The sequence below is a fragment of the Rhinopithecus bieti genome, unplaced genomic scaffold (assembly GCF_001698545.2).
Source record: "Rhinopithecus bieti isolate Rb0 unplaced genomic scaffold, ASM169854v2 scaffold_6710, whole genome shotgun sequence".
Taxonomy (NCBI): Eukaryota; Metazoa; Chordata; class Mammalia; order Primates; family Cercopithecidae; genus Rhinopithecus; species Rhinopithecus bieti.
Genome location: NW_016805362.1, coordinates 3,363,774 through 3,378,575, shown reverse-complemented (window position 1 = coordinate 3,378,575; position 14,802 = coordinate 3,363,774). Strand labels below are relative to the sequence as shown.

Sequence of the window (14,802 nt, the reverse complement as noted above, 5' to 3'; positions counted from 1 at the left end):
TTTTTTTTTTTGTTTTTTTTTTTTTTGTTGTTGTTGTTGAGACAGAGAGCCTCTGTTTGTCACCAGGCTGGAGTGCAGTGTCATTATCTCAGCTCACTGCAACCTCTGTCTCCCAGGCTCAAGCGAATCTCCTGCCTCAGTCTCCAAAGTGGCTGGGACTACATGTGCACATCACCACGCCCAGCTAATTTTTGTATTTTCAGTAGAGACAGGGTTTCACCATGTTGGCCAGGATGGTCTCCATCCCTTGACCTCGTGATCCACCCGCCTCAGCCTCCCAAAGTGTTGGTATTACAGGCTTGAGCCGGTGCACCCTGCCCAGACCAAATAATTTTTAAAGTATTTTTTCATTTGCATGCTTATTTTTTTCTAGTTTCCTATAATATCATATCTAGTACTGTTATAATCAGGCTGCCATAAAGAGCTGAATTACTCATGGGCACCTGGGAGTTCAGTGCTTTCTACATATAGGGTTGTCAGGCTTGTTCCAAATATCTGAAAGAATAACCTAGAACGTTGTTTTTGTTTTGCAAAGATATCATATAGGTGCAATCCTATATTGTATTACACTAGAATGTGGTATTTATAAAGAAATACTCAAAAAGAATTCTAAGTTTTTTTATTGCTGAATGACAAAAAGTACAATAAACAAAACAAGAAAGAAAGAAAAAAAAAGAATTGGAAAAGACAAGATAGGCACAGCCTGCTAGCTCTCTCCAGAAATCAAACCCTAGAAATTTTACAGAGATTTTAAAAAAGCTTAAGAGATCTCAGAAGTTTTTAATCACAAAACTCTGAGAAATCTTAGGCAGAGGATGGCTGATGTTTAGCACTGAATTAATAAAGCCCCTACAAGTGAAAGAAGGACTGTGTCAGAGTATAGAATTACCTGTGGGAAAAGAAAACTTTCTTCACAGGCCCTTCTCTCTCCCTCACATCAGGAAGAAAAACAGTAGCACCACCAAGAGGCAAGAGGTTTATGCAAGTCAGCACAAGAACACAGATAAGGCAAAAATTGATAACCAATATAGAAGAGCTGGCCAGCCCCTGACCACTCTCTTTCCTTCACTTCTCCCCTGAATATCTGGCAGCATTTATATCTAAGGGTGGTAGCGCCTAGAAAGGAGCAGTAGCTGAGGTAGAGGGAATAGGGGTTTGCTGAGGAGTAAGACTACCCAGGAGAGAAGCAAAGAGGGAGTAGATAATCCCTGATTGAAACATCAGAAGCTCTAGACCCTTAAAAACAACCCCAATATATTCCCTAAACCTATCCAAAGTCTTGAAAGTTGTGGTTCAGGCTTTCACTCTTCCCTAGGCCCTTCATATAACTACACAACAGTGAAGAACTAAGGTAGCTTATAGTTCCAAGGGAATATGAGATCTTGAGGAGTGGTAAGAAGAGGATAAAATGGTGTGAACAAACAAGCACTCTGAAAGAAGTATAAAAAACTAAGCCACCTTATAAAAATGAAGCAAAATCAGTGTCAATGGCCCAGATAACAGTAGGAACTCAAAAATAAGCATAATAAATTTTCTGAACAAAAGAAAGAATATTGGAAACACAAAGCCAAGTACTTACAAATAATAATCAACTGAAGATATTAAATATAAAAGAAATAATCTTTAACATACAAAACACAATGGATTGGCTAAATGGCAGAAGGGATACAGCTAGAGGATCAATTCATTAGCTACATGGTTAAGCCAAGGATCCCTCCAAAAAGACACCAACAAGATAAAAAAATTTTATTTATTTAGTTTAACCCACCTCCTACATAAGATAAAAAGATTTTAAACAATAGATTAGCCGTTAAAATATGTAGAGAACAGAAACAGAAGCTTAAATATCTAACAGAAGTCTCAGAATAAGATAAAAATTTAATGGGGGAGGGCAGTATCTTAAAAAATAATTATCAAATATTACCTACAATTAAAGAAATACATAAAACCTCAGACTGAACTGGCTTAGATTCAATCAAAACATAAACATATTCTGATGCAACTGAAGAACAAAGTCAAGAGAAAAATTTAAAACTTCCAGAAGGAAAAAAGATCACAGAAGAACAAAGATTAGACTGATATCAACAATTACGGAAATAAGAAGGCTGGGCACTTTGGTTCACGCCTGTAATCCCAGCACTTTGGGAGGCCAAGGCAGGTGGATCACTCGAGGTCAGAAGTTCGAGACCAGCCTGACCAACATGGTGAAACTCTGTCTCTATTAAAAATACAAAATCAGCTGTGCACAGTGGCGCTTGCCTGTAGTACCAGCTATTTGGGAGGCTGAGGCATGAGAATTGCTTGAACCCAGGAGCCAGAGGTTGCAGTGAGCTGAGACAGTACCACTGCACTCCAGCCTGGGTGAAAGAGCAAGATTCTGTCTCAAATAAATACAGAAATAAAATTATAGAAATGAGACAACAGATGATTATTGTCAAAAGTCTAAGGGAAACATGGCCTTTGAACTTGCTATAGTCAGCTAAACAACTATTTGTACTTGAGATTGAAATGAGATATCCTAAAACATCAAATAACTTGCAAAACAAAATACACAAAGATTTCTTTGAAAGCACTCTTAGAGAAAATATTCCAATATACAGAGAAAGCCAAGAGATAAGCGACTTATGAAATAAGAACAGAAAAATAACTCTAAAGTCTATTTAACTGAGCTATCACACAGTATCTATAACAACCTGTGACTAAAGACAATTGTGGTTGGTTCGCTGGTTTGGGGAAGGAGGTAGAGAAAGAGAGGAAAGACACCAAAAGCAGATAGGAATGTTCTAAAGTATTAGAAGTGTGGCCGGGCATAGTGGCTCATGCCTGTAATCCCAACACTCTGGGAGGCTGAGGTGGGTGGATGACTTGAGGTCAGAAGTTCAAGACCAGCCTGGCCAACATGGTGAAACCCCATCTCTAGCAAAAACACAAAAATTAGCCAGGCATGGTGGTACATGCCTGTAATCCTAGCTACTCATGAGGCTGAGAAAGGAGAATCACTTGAACCCAGGAGGCAGAGGTTGCAGTGAGCCAAGATTGTGCCACTGCACTCCAGCCTGGGCAACAGAGTAAGATTCCATCTCAAAAAAAAAAAAAGTATTAGAGGTGTAAGTTAGAAAAGGAGAGAAAAAGAAATCATGATGAACAGAAATACAGAAATAAGTTCTAATAAAACAGTAATTATAAATACGTAAATTAAGTTACCAAAAAAAAGATATAATTTTGAAAGGTGCTTTCAAAATTAAATCCATTAGTGTGTTATCAAGAGGGCATTTCAAAACATGAATACAAAAGGTTAAAAATAAAGGGAGAGGCCAGGCGCGGTGGTTCACACCTGTAATCTTAGCACTTTGGAGGCCAAGATGGGTAGACTGTCGGAGCTCAGGAGCTCGAGACCAGCCTGGGCAACACTGTGAAACCCATCTCTACTAAAATACAAAAATTAGCCAGGCATGGTGGTGTGTGTCTGTAATCCCAACTACTTGGGAGGCTGAGGTAGAAGAATTGCTTCAACCCAGGAGGCAGAGGTTGCAGTGAGCCGAGATCAGCCACTGCACTCCAGCCTAGGTGACAGAGCAAGACTCCATCTCACCAAAATAAAATAAATAAAATAAAATAGAAAGAAAAAAAGAAAAGATGTTACAGTGTTAACCAAAAGAAAGGTGGAATAGGAACTTAAAAGCAAATTAAAATTTTTTTATTTTATTTTAAAATCTAAGTGAAAAAATAAGATTATATAGTAGTTAAAAGAAAACATTATTATTATTTTTGACTTTTAGTTTAGGTTTGGAGATACATGTGAAGGTTTGTTACATAGGTAAACACGTGTCATGGGGGGATACACATTTTTAAAAACATTACAATCATGAATACCTGAACGCCCAAGAATGTGGCACTGAAATACTTTGAACAAGAACCAAAAGAACAACAGGGACAAATAGGGATAATCCTATCTATTTCAGAAATATGTAACAAAAATATCTCAAAGACTGATATACTGAACCAACCAAAACCTAAGCAAGTTTTAGATATATCTAAAACTGTACACCAAGAAAACTGAGAACACAATTTCTTGTTGAACTTAAGAAGACCAGTCACAAAAAATCAACCATGTATTGTATGCCACAAAAGAAGTCTAAATAAAATGCTGAGGAAATCAGAAATCATGAACTTTAATTTATTTGACCTTCATTATAGAAGTATCTTTCTTGGATACTTCAAAAATATAAACTATTTCTCAGCAAAATAAAGAGAAGTTCAAAGAATATTTTGGTGACCTGAGGGAATACTAGCAGTGGAGACAGGCTAGATAAGGCAAAAAGTCTTCTAGCATTGAACTTTAGAAAAGAGGTTTAAAGATGATCTTAATTACAGACCCTTAACCTACATTTACTAACAGTGAGAAGAAATAAACCTTTACAGGTTAAAGTAGAAGTTGCATTGTGGAAAGGTAAATTCTTACTATATTACTGCCCTTTTATATGCAAGGCTTACTTCAACCTTCTGGAAGAACTTATACTATTTATGCAATTCCATTTAAGAAAATGTTTCAAACCAGGGCTCCAATGGTTCTTAAGCCATGTGGAGCATCATCAAAACTACATCTTCATCCAGCAGGACAGAAAGAAACAATGCCCAGATGTCCCTGAATATCTTCTTCTCCAAATTTCTAGCAAGCTTATTCCCTGCAGTCCACAACAAGATCGATATTAGCTACTGGTCAGCTTAGTACTAGAGTAACTGACCAAAGCAGTAAAAATTCAAAGACACATAAAAGGTAAGAGGACTAGAAGAGAAAAGATTAAAGAGTTATTGTTTTCAAATGTTTTCATTTGAAATGAAAACATTTGGAAACACAGAAAGCACAGACTATCAACAGACAAATGAGAACTAAAGGAGAGGTCAACAGAGTTGTCAGCGAAACATCAGTATGTAAAAACCAACAGTATTCCTCTATTCAATCAAAAACAGGAAAGGAAAAGATAATATTCATAAAAGCAATCAAAAGCATAAATAAAGTTAAATTAAGAAAAAAGCATGAGGACTTATAGAGAAAATTTTTTAACAATAGTAAAGGACAAAATAAGATCTGAATAAGTAGAGATAAATATTATTACTAGGTGAAATGACTTAACATTGTCATGTTCATTCAACCCAAATTAAAGTCATTGCTGAGCTGGCAAGACAGGGCTGAAGACAAGATTCCACCATGTCATACAGCTGTATGTACTACAGTACTCTAGCCTCTGATCACATCAGGGAGAAACTTCCCTGGTCATGGAGCCTAAAAACCCTACAGTTTAAGGATCAGAGTTGATCCCTTCTCCCTCTAACATTTGGTCCTACTACAGTTTCTGCTAGAATGCAATAGACGACAGGTACCCACATATCTGCTACTGCTCCTGTCTCCATTAATTTCCCCAGTGAATACAGATGTAGCAGGCCTGGAGTCCCTAGCCATTTTACCTTGTTTGCAAGATAGATACACATATATACGTAGCCACAAAATGTATTAATATAAACTTTCAATCCCATTAAAAAGAAATTAGAATTCAGAAAACAGGAAAAATGTTTGCAACCATCGCAGAACAATCTAAAGTCTAAGCTAAATGCTAATTTCACTTCTTAAATAAACTTGCAATTTATATTTAATAAATTTTTAATTCCAACCTGCAATGCTTTTAAGCGTTTATTAAGAGATGACTCATCAACTTCCAGAACAAAATCTTCTACTGACATGTACAGCTTCTGCTGCATTTCATTTCTTTGGGCAATTAAAATATTCCCTTCATTCTGGAGGAAGAAAAAAAGAATAACCATCATTAATACATTGGGTCTTTTCTGCATATGACCTATTTGAATAAAAGTGATCTCCAAAATTCAACTTTATATTCTCCAAACATAGTACCATTTAGGACATTTCTCTCCTTAGATCAACAAAATGACCCAAAAAAAAAAAAAAAAACTTCCTTTCTCTTAATTAAAAATAAAACATTTAAGTTCTATAACTCTGATCTGCTAATTTTATTTTCCCATTATTTCTGCAACAACGAAATTTTTGGGGTTTTTTTAGAGAAAATTATGTAAGTTCCTACTAATTATATATGGCCTCTTTCCTATTCCCATCCCACTCTCAACTCCTTCAGCTACTCATCCTTCAAGACACACTTGAACACCAGGATAAACCCTCCAATTTGTCCAATAGGCTGTGTTTGGAAATACATATGTGAAAGATATCCAAGAACTCTACGCCTTTTCTTCATTATAGCACTTACCATACTGTATTAAAACTACATATTAATACATCCATCCTGTACCCAAGAAAGAAAGAAAGGATCATGTCTTTTAAAAATTTGTATCTCTATTACTTACAACAATGTCTGGCACATATACTTAAAAGCTTGAATTTTAGGATATTTTTTCTTGCATAAGCTCAACCAGACTATTTTACAACTATAAATAAAAAAGACCTCAAGTAAAGTCTATTGCTTTCATCATTAAAAAAAACAAAAACAAAAACATGGCAATCAAGTTAAAGAACTATGCAAAATACATGAATAAAAGTTAACAGTTCTAAGCCAAATTAAGTACAATAAGGGAAATAAAATGACAATTTCATTTGAGTGGCTACTAAGATTGTATATTCAGCCAATAATCTACTCTTCCATCTATCAAGTAAACTTTAAGTCCGGAAACATAAGCAGTAGTAGAAAAAAAAAATCTGCTTTCAAAAAAAGTCACATCTGTACTAATAGAATACTAAGTGCTAAAGTACCATCCTGAATACTTTCACTATGCTCAAACCACAAAAACATTTAAGGCAGGTTTTTTTTTCATCTTATATGAAAATACGTTACGAAGTATTTTAGTATCAACAGTGTGGTTTAAATAGAAAGAGAATAGGCTTTGCTGTCAGATATGTCTGGGTTCAAGTTCCACATTAACATTTAGAACTAGGGTCCGGGCATGGTGGCTAACACCTGCAATCCCAGGACTTTGGGAGGCCGAGGCAGGAGAATTACTTGAGCCAAGGAGTTCGAGACCTGTCTGGACAACATCGTAAAACCCTATTACTACAAAAAGTACAAAAAACTTAGCCAGGCATGGTTGGTAGTGCACGCCTGTAGTCCTAGCTACTTGAGAGGCTGAAGTGGGAGAATCACTTGTGTCCGGGAGGTTGAGGCTGCAGTGTGCTGTGATCGTGCCACTGCACTCCAGCCTGGGTGACAGAGTGAGACCATACCTCAAAAAAAATAATAATAATAATTTTTTAATTTAAAAAAAAATAGAACTAGGTAATCTTGAACAATTTCCTTACCCTTGTAAGCCTGTTTCCTCACTTATAAAATGGGAGCAAATATGCCCATTTTAAAAGTTAATGTAAGAAAATGCTTATAAACACACTGCCTGTGTTTCATAGAAATTAAAAAATTATTCACTCTGCTGTCATCTTCTTTCTTCCATGATCAGAAGTGATCAGTTAAAATCTAACATATAAAATAACCAAAATTTAATCTCTTCTCCAAACTAAACATTTCTGGCATTTTCAAAAGCCTAGTTATCCTGCTCATACTTCTCATTCAGAGCCAGTCAGGCTGCCAACTGGTCACCCTAGGTATGATTAGGGAGTAAGATTTACAGGGTATAATCCACAGAGACAGAAACCACAAATACTTAAGGTGGAACAAGTCCAAACACAACAGGTATAGAGCTCATAGGTGCTAGGGAAAGTTATGGTGGTTGTAGGGAATGGTTTACAAGAAAAACAGGAAGTTCAGTTCAGCTCAATACAATAAACTAAAGAAAACTGTGGCCGGGCGCGGTGGCTCAAGCCTGTAATCCCAGCACTTTGGGAGGCCGAGACGGGCAGATCACGAGGTCAGGAGATCGAGACCATCCTGGCTAATACGGTGAAACCCCATCTCTACTAAAAAATACACAAAACTAGCCAGGCGAGGTGGCGGGCGCCTGTAGTCCCAGCTACTTGGGAGGCTGAGGCAGGAGAATGGCGTAAACCGGGGGGCGGAGCTTGCAGTGAGCTGAGATCCGGCCACTGCACTCCAGCCTGGGTGACAGGGCAAGACTCCGTCTCAAAAAAAAAAAAAAAAAAGAAAACTGCAACAGAAAATAAATATACTTGCACCTAAGCTAATAAAGAACTTACGTGAAATGTTTCATTGTCATACCCCTACTCACACACACAAACTACCTCTCAACAACAGGTGACTCAGACACTAATTAATAGTAAGGCAGAGTCTTATATGCATAAAATACACCACTCAGTCCAGAGACGATCCACATTAGCATGTATGAAAGCCACTCTGGTTTACAAGCCTAATGTTCCTCAAAAGCCACTGTCTCTTATAACAACTCCATAGGTATAGCTTCCAGGGTCCCTCAAGGGGCATGTCTAGTTGCAAGAGTCCACATCAAGTATTTGTAGTTTGTAGTTCCTCCCAGTATGGATGCAATTTGACAATCATAAGTTATATTTACCATAAATAATGTTGCCTGGTAATACCGTTGAAACATTTTATCATATTACCAAGGGAACAAAGACAGGGAGTTAACCAAAGGTCAAGTTTCCATGCAAAAGGGGAAAAGATTTTGTTACCCCTTATCCACAATCACCAGTTGTCTATTACACCTTTCTTACAAGGCTATAAATGAAGCAAATTATTAATATGAAGATACTGTAAAAGTTAAAGATTTTACACAACTATCATTATAATATCTGCAGTTCCTTTTCTTTTTAGAAAGATAACATTTCCTGAGTTCTAATTTGATTACACTGTGATCTGAGACACTGTTTGCTATGATTTCAGTTCTTCTGCATTTGCTGAAGAGTGTTTTACTTCCAATTATGTGGTCGATTTTAGAGTAAGTGCCAAGTGGCACTGAGAAGAATGTATGTTCAGTTGATTTGGGGTAGAGAGTTCTGCAGACATCTACCAGGTCCACTTGATCCAGAACTGAGTTCAAGTTCTGAATATCCTTGTTAATTTTCTGTCTCGATCTAATACTGACAGTGGGGTGTTCAAGTCTCCCATTATTACTGTGTGGGAGTCTAAGTCTCTTTGTAGATCTCTAAGAACTTGTTTTATGAATCTGGGTGCTCCTTGGGTACGTATATACTCAGAATAGTTACCTCTTCTTGTTGAACTGTTCCCTTTACCATTATGTAATGCCCTTCTTTGTCTTTTTTATCTTTGCTGATTTAAAGTTTGTTTTGTCAGAGACTAGGACTGCAACCCCTGCTTTCTTTTGATTTCTATTTGCTTGGAAAATTTTCCTCCATCCCTTTATTTTGAGCCTGTATGTGTTTTTGTGTGGAAGATGGGTCTCTTGAATACAGCACACGTATGAGTCTTGACCACTTAGCCAATTTGCCAGTCTGTGTCTTTTAATTGGGGAATTTAGCCCATTTACATTTAAGGTTAGTATTGCTCACTCAAAACCACATAATTTCATGGAAATTGAACAACCTGCTCCTGAATGATTCCAGGGTAAATAATTAAATTAAGACAGAAATCAAGAAGTTCTTTGAAACCAATGAGAACAAAGAGACAATCTACCAGAATCTCTAGGACATAGCTCAAGTAGTGCTGAGAGAAATTTATAGCACTAAATGCCCACATCAGAAAGCTAGAAAGATCTCAAATCAACACCTTAACATCACAATTGAAAGAACTAGAAAGGCAAGAGTAAACGAACCCAAAAGCTAGCAGAAGACAAGAAATAATATCAGAGAAGAATTAAAGGAGATAGAAACACACACACACACACACACACACAAACACACACAAACCCTCCAAAAAAATCAATGAATCCAGGATCTGTTTTTTTTTTTTTTTGAAAAAATTAACAAAATAGACCACTAGCTAGACTAATAAAGAAGGAGAGAGAGAAGAATCAAATAGACTCAATAAAAAATGTTAAAGGGGTATAGGGGTATCACCACTGACCCCACAAAAATACCAACTACCTTCAGAGAATACTATGAACACCTCTACACAAATAAACTAGAAAATCTAGAAGAAATGAATAAATTCTTGGATGCCTACACCCTACCAAGACTAAATCAGGAAGAAGTTGAATCCCTGAATAGACCAGTAACAAACTCTAAAATTGAGGCAGTAATTAACAGTCTACCAACCAAAAAAAGCCCAGGACCAGACAGATTCACAGCTGAATTCTACCAGAGATACAAAGGACAGCTGATACCATTCCTTTTGAAACTATTGCCAACAAGTGAAAAGGACTGACTCCTCCCTAACTCATTTTATGAAGCCAGCATTATTCTGATACCCAAACCGGTAAGAGACACAACAAAAAAAGAAAACTTCAGGCCAATATCCCTGATGAACATCGATGCAAAAATCCTCAATAAAATATTGACAAACTGAAACCAGCAGCACATCAAAAAACTTATCCACCACAATCAAGTCTGCTTCATCCCTGGGATGCAATGCTGGTTCAACATTGGCAATTCAATAAATGTAATCCAGCACATAAACGAACTAACGACAAAAACCACATGACTATCTCAACAGACACACAAAGGGCTTTGATAAAATTCAACATCGCTTCATGTTAAAAACTCTCAACAAACTAAGTATTGACGGAACATATCTCAAAATAGTAAAAGTTATTTATGACAAACCCATAACCTCAAATTGAATGAGCAAAAGCTGGAAGCATTCCCTTTGAAAACCAGTACAGGACAAGGATGCCCTCTCTCACCACTCTTATTCACCATAGTATTGGAAGTTCTAGACCGGGTAATCAGGCAAGAGAAAGAAATAAAGGGTATTCAAACAGGAAGAAAGGAAGACAAGTTGTCTGTTTGCAGATGACATGATTCTATATTTAGAAAACCCCATCGTCTCAGCCCAAATCTTCTTGAAATGATAGACAACTTCAGCAAAGTCTCAGGATACAAAGTAAATGTGCAAAAATCACAAGCATTCCTACACACCAACAATAGGCAAGCAAAGAGCCAAACCATGAATGAACTCCCATTCACCACTGCTACAAAAAGAATAAAATACCTAGGAATACAGCTAATAAGGGATGTGAAGGACTTCTTCAAGAAGAATTACAAACCACTGATCAAGGAAATAAGAGAGGACACAAACAAATGGAAAAATACTCCATCCTCATGGATAGAAAGACTCAAGATCATGAAAATGGCCATACTGCCCAAAGTAATTTATAGAATCAATGCTATTCCCATCAAGCTACCACTGACATTCTTCAAAGAATTAGGAAAAACTATTTTAAATTTCATATGGAATCAAAGAGCTCACATAACCAAGATAATCCTAATCAAAAGGAACATTGCTGGAGGCATCATGCTACCTGACTTCAAACTATACTACAAGGCAACAGTAACCAAAACAGCATGCTCCTGGTACCAAAACAGACATACAGACCAATGGAGCAGAATAGAAACCCCAGAAATAACATCACACATCTACAACCATCTGATCTTCGACAAACCTGACAAAAACAAGTAATTGGGAAAGTATCTCCTATTCAGTAAATGGTGCTGGGAAAAAGAGACATATGCAGAAAACTGAAACTGAACCCCTTCCTTACACTTTATACAAAAATTAACTCTACATGGATTAAAGACTGAAATGTAAAACCTAAAATATAAAAACCCTAGAAGAAAACCTAGGCAATAGTGTTCAGGACATAGGTATGGGCAAAGACTTCATGACAAAAACAACAAAAGCAATTGCAACACAAGTCAAAATTGACAAATGGGATCTAATTAAACTAAAGAGTTTCTGCACAGCAAAAGAAACTATCATCAGAGTGAACAGGCAACCTGTTCTCCTGAACAGAAGAAAATTTTTGCAATCTACCCATCTGACAAAGGTCTAATATCCAGAATCTACAAGGAACTTAAACATATTTACAGGAAAAAGACAACCCCATCAAAAGTGGGCAAAGGATATGAACAGGCACTTCTCAAAAGAAGACATTTATGTGGCCAAAAAACATATGAGAAAAAGCTGAACATCACTAATCATCAGAGAAATGTAAATCAAAACCACAAGGGGATACCACTTCATACCAGTTAGAATGGCGATCATTAAAGTCAGGAAACAATAGATGCTGGAGAGGATGTGGAGAAGTAGGAACACTTTTACACTGTTGGTGGGAATGCAAATTAGTTCAACCATTATGGAAGATGATATGGCAATTTCTCAAGGATCTAGAACCAGAAATACCATTCGACCCAGCAATCTCATTACTGGGTATATACCCAAAGGAATATAAACCATTCTACTATAAAGATACATGCACAAGTATGTTTATTGCAGCACTATTTACAATAGCAAAGGCTTGGAACCAACCCGAATGCCTATCAATAATAGACTGGATAAAGAAAATGTATTACATATACGCCATGGAATACGATGCAGCCATAAAAAGGAATGAGTTCATGTCCTCTGCAGTGACATAGATGAAGCTGGACGCCATCATCTTCGGCAAACTAACACAGGAATAGAAAACCAAACACCTCATGTTTTTACTCATAAGTGGGAGTTGAACATTAAGAACACATGGACACAGAGAGGGAAGCAATACACACCAGGGCTTATTGGGGGGCCGGGCGGGTGAGGGGAGGGAATTTAGAGGACAGGTCAATAAGTGCAGTAAACCACCACGGCACATGTATACCTATGTAACAAACCGGCGCGTTCTGCACATGTATCCTGTTGTTGTTGTTCTTTTTTTTTATCAGAAGAAATTTAAAAAAAAAAATTCTTTATGTTCAACAGATAAAACTGTAATAGAGAAAATTCTCAACTAACCACATATTCACAAGTTTTAATCTTCTCCTGAGCCAGATTGTATTCTGCCCATATTATCTCTAATCCATTCAGAGAAGCTGGAGTAGTAAAGCACCCTTCATCCAACACTTGTATAGCATCTGAAAGATCATTTCCAAAATAAACACTGATGCCGACATGCCTATTTTAAAACAACAAAACAAAAGATCAAAACATTAGAAAGCTGAAATGAGAAAAAGTTACACTTAAATAGTAATGGTCTAAAAGTTATTGTTTACAGCACTGGCTTTGAAGAGGTACTTTCTAAAACTTTATATAAAATCATGTATAACTTATTTTTTTCAGTCCATGTGTTTTTATGCAGACACGCATAATATAAAACTTTGAATTAAAAAACATTTGTAAATATACTAATTTCATGACACAAAAAATATGAAAAAAATTAAAATTTTTTAAACTATAAAAAAGGCAACTTTGAAAGTCTGCAGAATTTGAAATGGTATCAAATGAAGCTTCAATTTTTGGTCTACAAATAATTTACAAAGTCTAAGAGAAAAGACATATAAGAAACCCACTTACCATAGGCTAATTGATCTCAACAAGAGTTAAGTTCCTATAGCATATTTTTTAGTCACAAAAACATCACTTCTAAATAAAGACCCAAAACATTTCTAATATTAAACACTGAAATACATGTGTCCTCTACATACATTTAAGAAAAGCAATAAAAACAACTAAGATAGAGGGGGCACGCCCAAGATGGCCGAATAGTAACAGCTCCAGCCTCCAGCTCCCAGTGTGTGACAGAGAAGACGGGTGATTTCTGCATTTTCAACTGAGGTACTGGGTTCATCTCACTGGGGAGTGCCAGACAATCGGTGCTGGTCAGCTGGTGCAGCCCAACCAGCGAGAACTGAAGCAGGGCGAGACATCACCTCACCTGGGAAGCTCAAGGGGGAAGGGAATCCCTTTTCCTAGCCAAGGGAAACTGAGACACACAACACCTGGAAAATCAGGTAACACCCACCCTAATACTGCGCTTTACCAAAGGTCTTAGCAAATGGCACACCAGGAGATTATATCCCACACCTAGCCCAGAGGGTCCCATACCCACAGAGCCTCCCTCATTGCTAGCACAGCAGTCTGAGATCTAACTGCAAGGCAGCAGCGAGGCTGGGGGAGGGGCACCCACCATTGCTGAGGCTTAAGTAGGTAAACAAAGCCACCAGGAAGCTCAAACTGGGTGGAGCCCACCACAGCTCAAGGAGGCCTGCCTACCTCTGTAGACTCCCCCTCTGTGGACAGGGCATAGCTAAACAAAAAGCAGCAGAAACCTCGGCAGAGGTAAATGCCCCTGTCTGATAGCTTTGAAGAGAGCAGTGGATCTCCCAGCACAGAGGTTGAGATCTGAGAACGGACAGACTGTCTGCTCAAGTGGGTCCCTGACCCCTGAGTAGCCTAACTGGGAGACATCCCACACTAGGTGCAGACCTATGCATCACACCTCACACCTCACATGGCGGGGTTCAACCCTGAGACGAAGCTTCCAGAGCAAGAACCAGACAGCAACACTCGCTGCTCAGCAATATTCTATCTTCTGCAGCCTCCACTACTGATACCCAGGCAAACAGGGTCTGGAGTGGACCTCAAGCAAATTCCAACAGACCTACAGCTGAGGGTCATGACTGTTAGAAGGAAAACTAACAAACAGAAAGGACACCCACACCAAAACCCCATCAGTATATCACTATCATCAAAGACCAAAGGCAGATAAAACCACAAAGATGGGGAAAAAGCAGGGCAGAAAAGCTGGAAATTGAAAAAATCAGAGCACATCTCCCCCTCCAAAGGAATGCAGCGCATCACCAGCAATGGAAAAAAGCTGGATGGAGAATGACTTTGATGAGTTGAGAGAAGAAGGCTTCAGTTGATCAAACTTCTTAGAGCTAAAGGAGGAACTACGTAATCAGCGCAAAGAAACTAAAAACCTTGA

The 14,802-nt window shown here is 37.7% G+C and overlaps 1 protein-coding gene across 1 annotated transcript in view; it reads right to left on the bottom strand.

Moving 5' to 3' along the window:
- The window catches only part of STK31 (serine/threonine kinase 31), a 135,558-nt gene that overhangs the window by 68,397 nt on the left and 52,359 nt on the right, over positions 1-14,802 (bottom strand). The window contains exons 11-12 of the mRNA XM_017872233.1: positions 12,831-12,990; positions 5,671-5,793 (exon numbers count right to left, since the gene is read on the bottom strand). Coding sequence (XP_017727722.1) covers positions 5,671-5,793; positions 12,831-12,990 — 283 coding nt within the window. The remainder of the gene's footprint in view (positions 1-5,670; positions 5,794-12,830; positions 12,991-14,802) is intronic.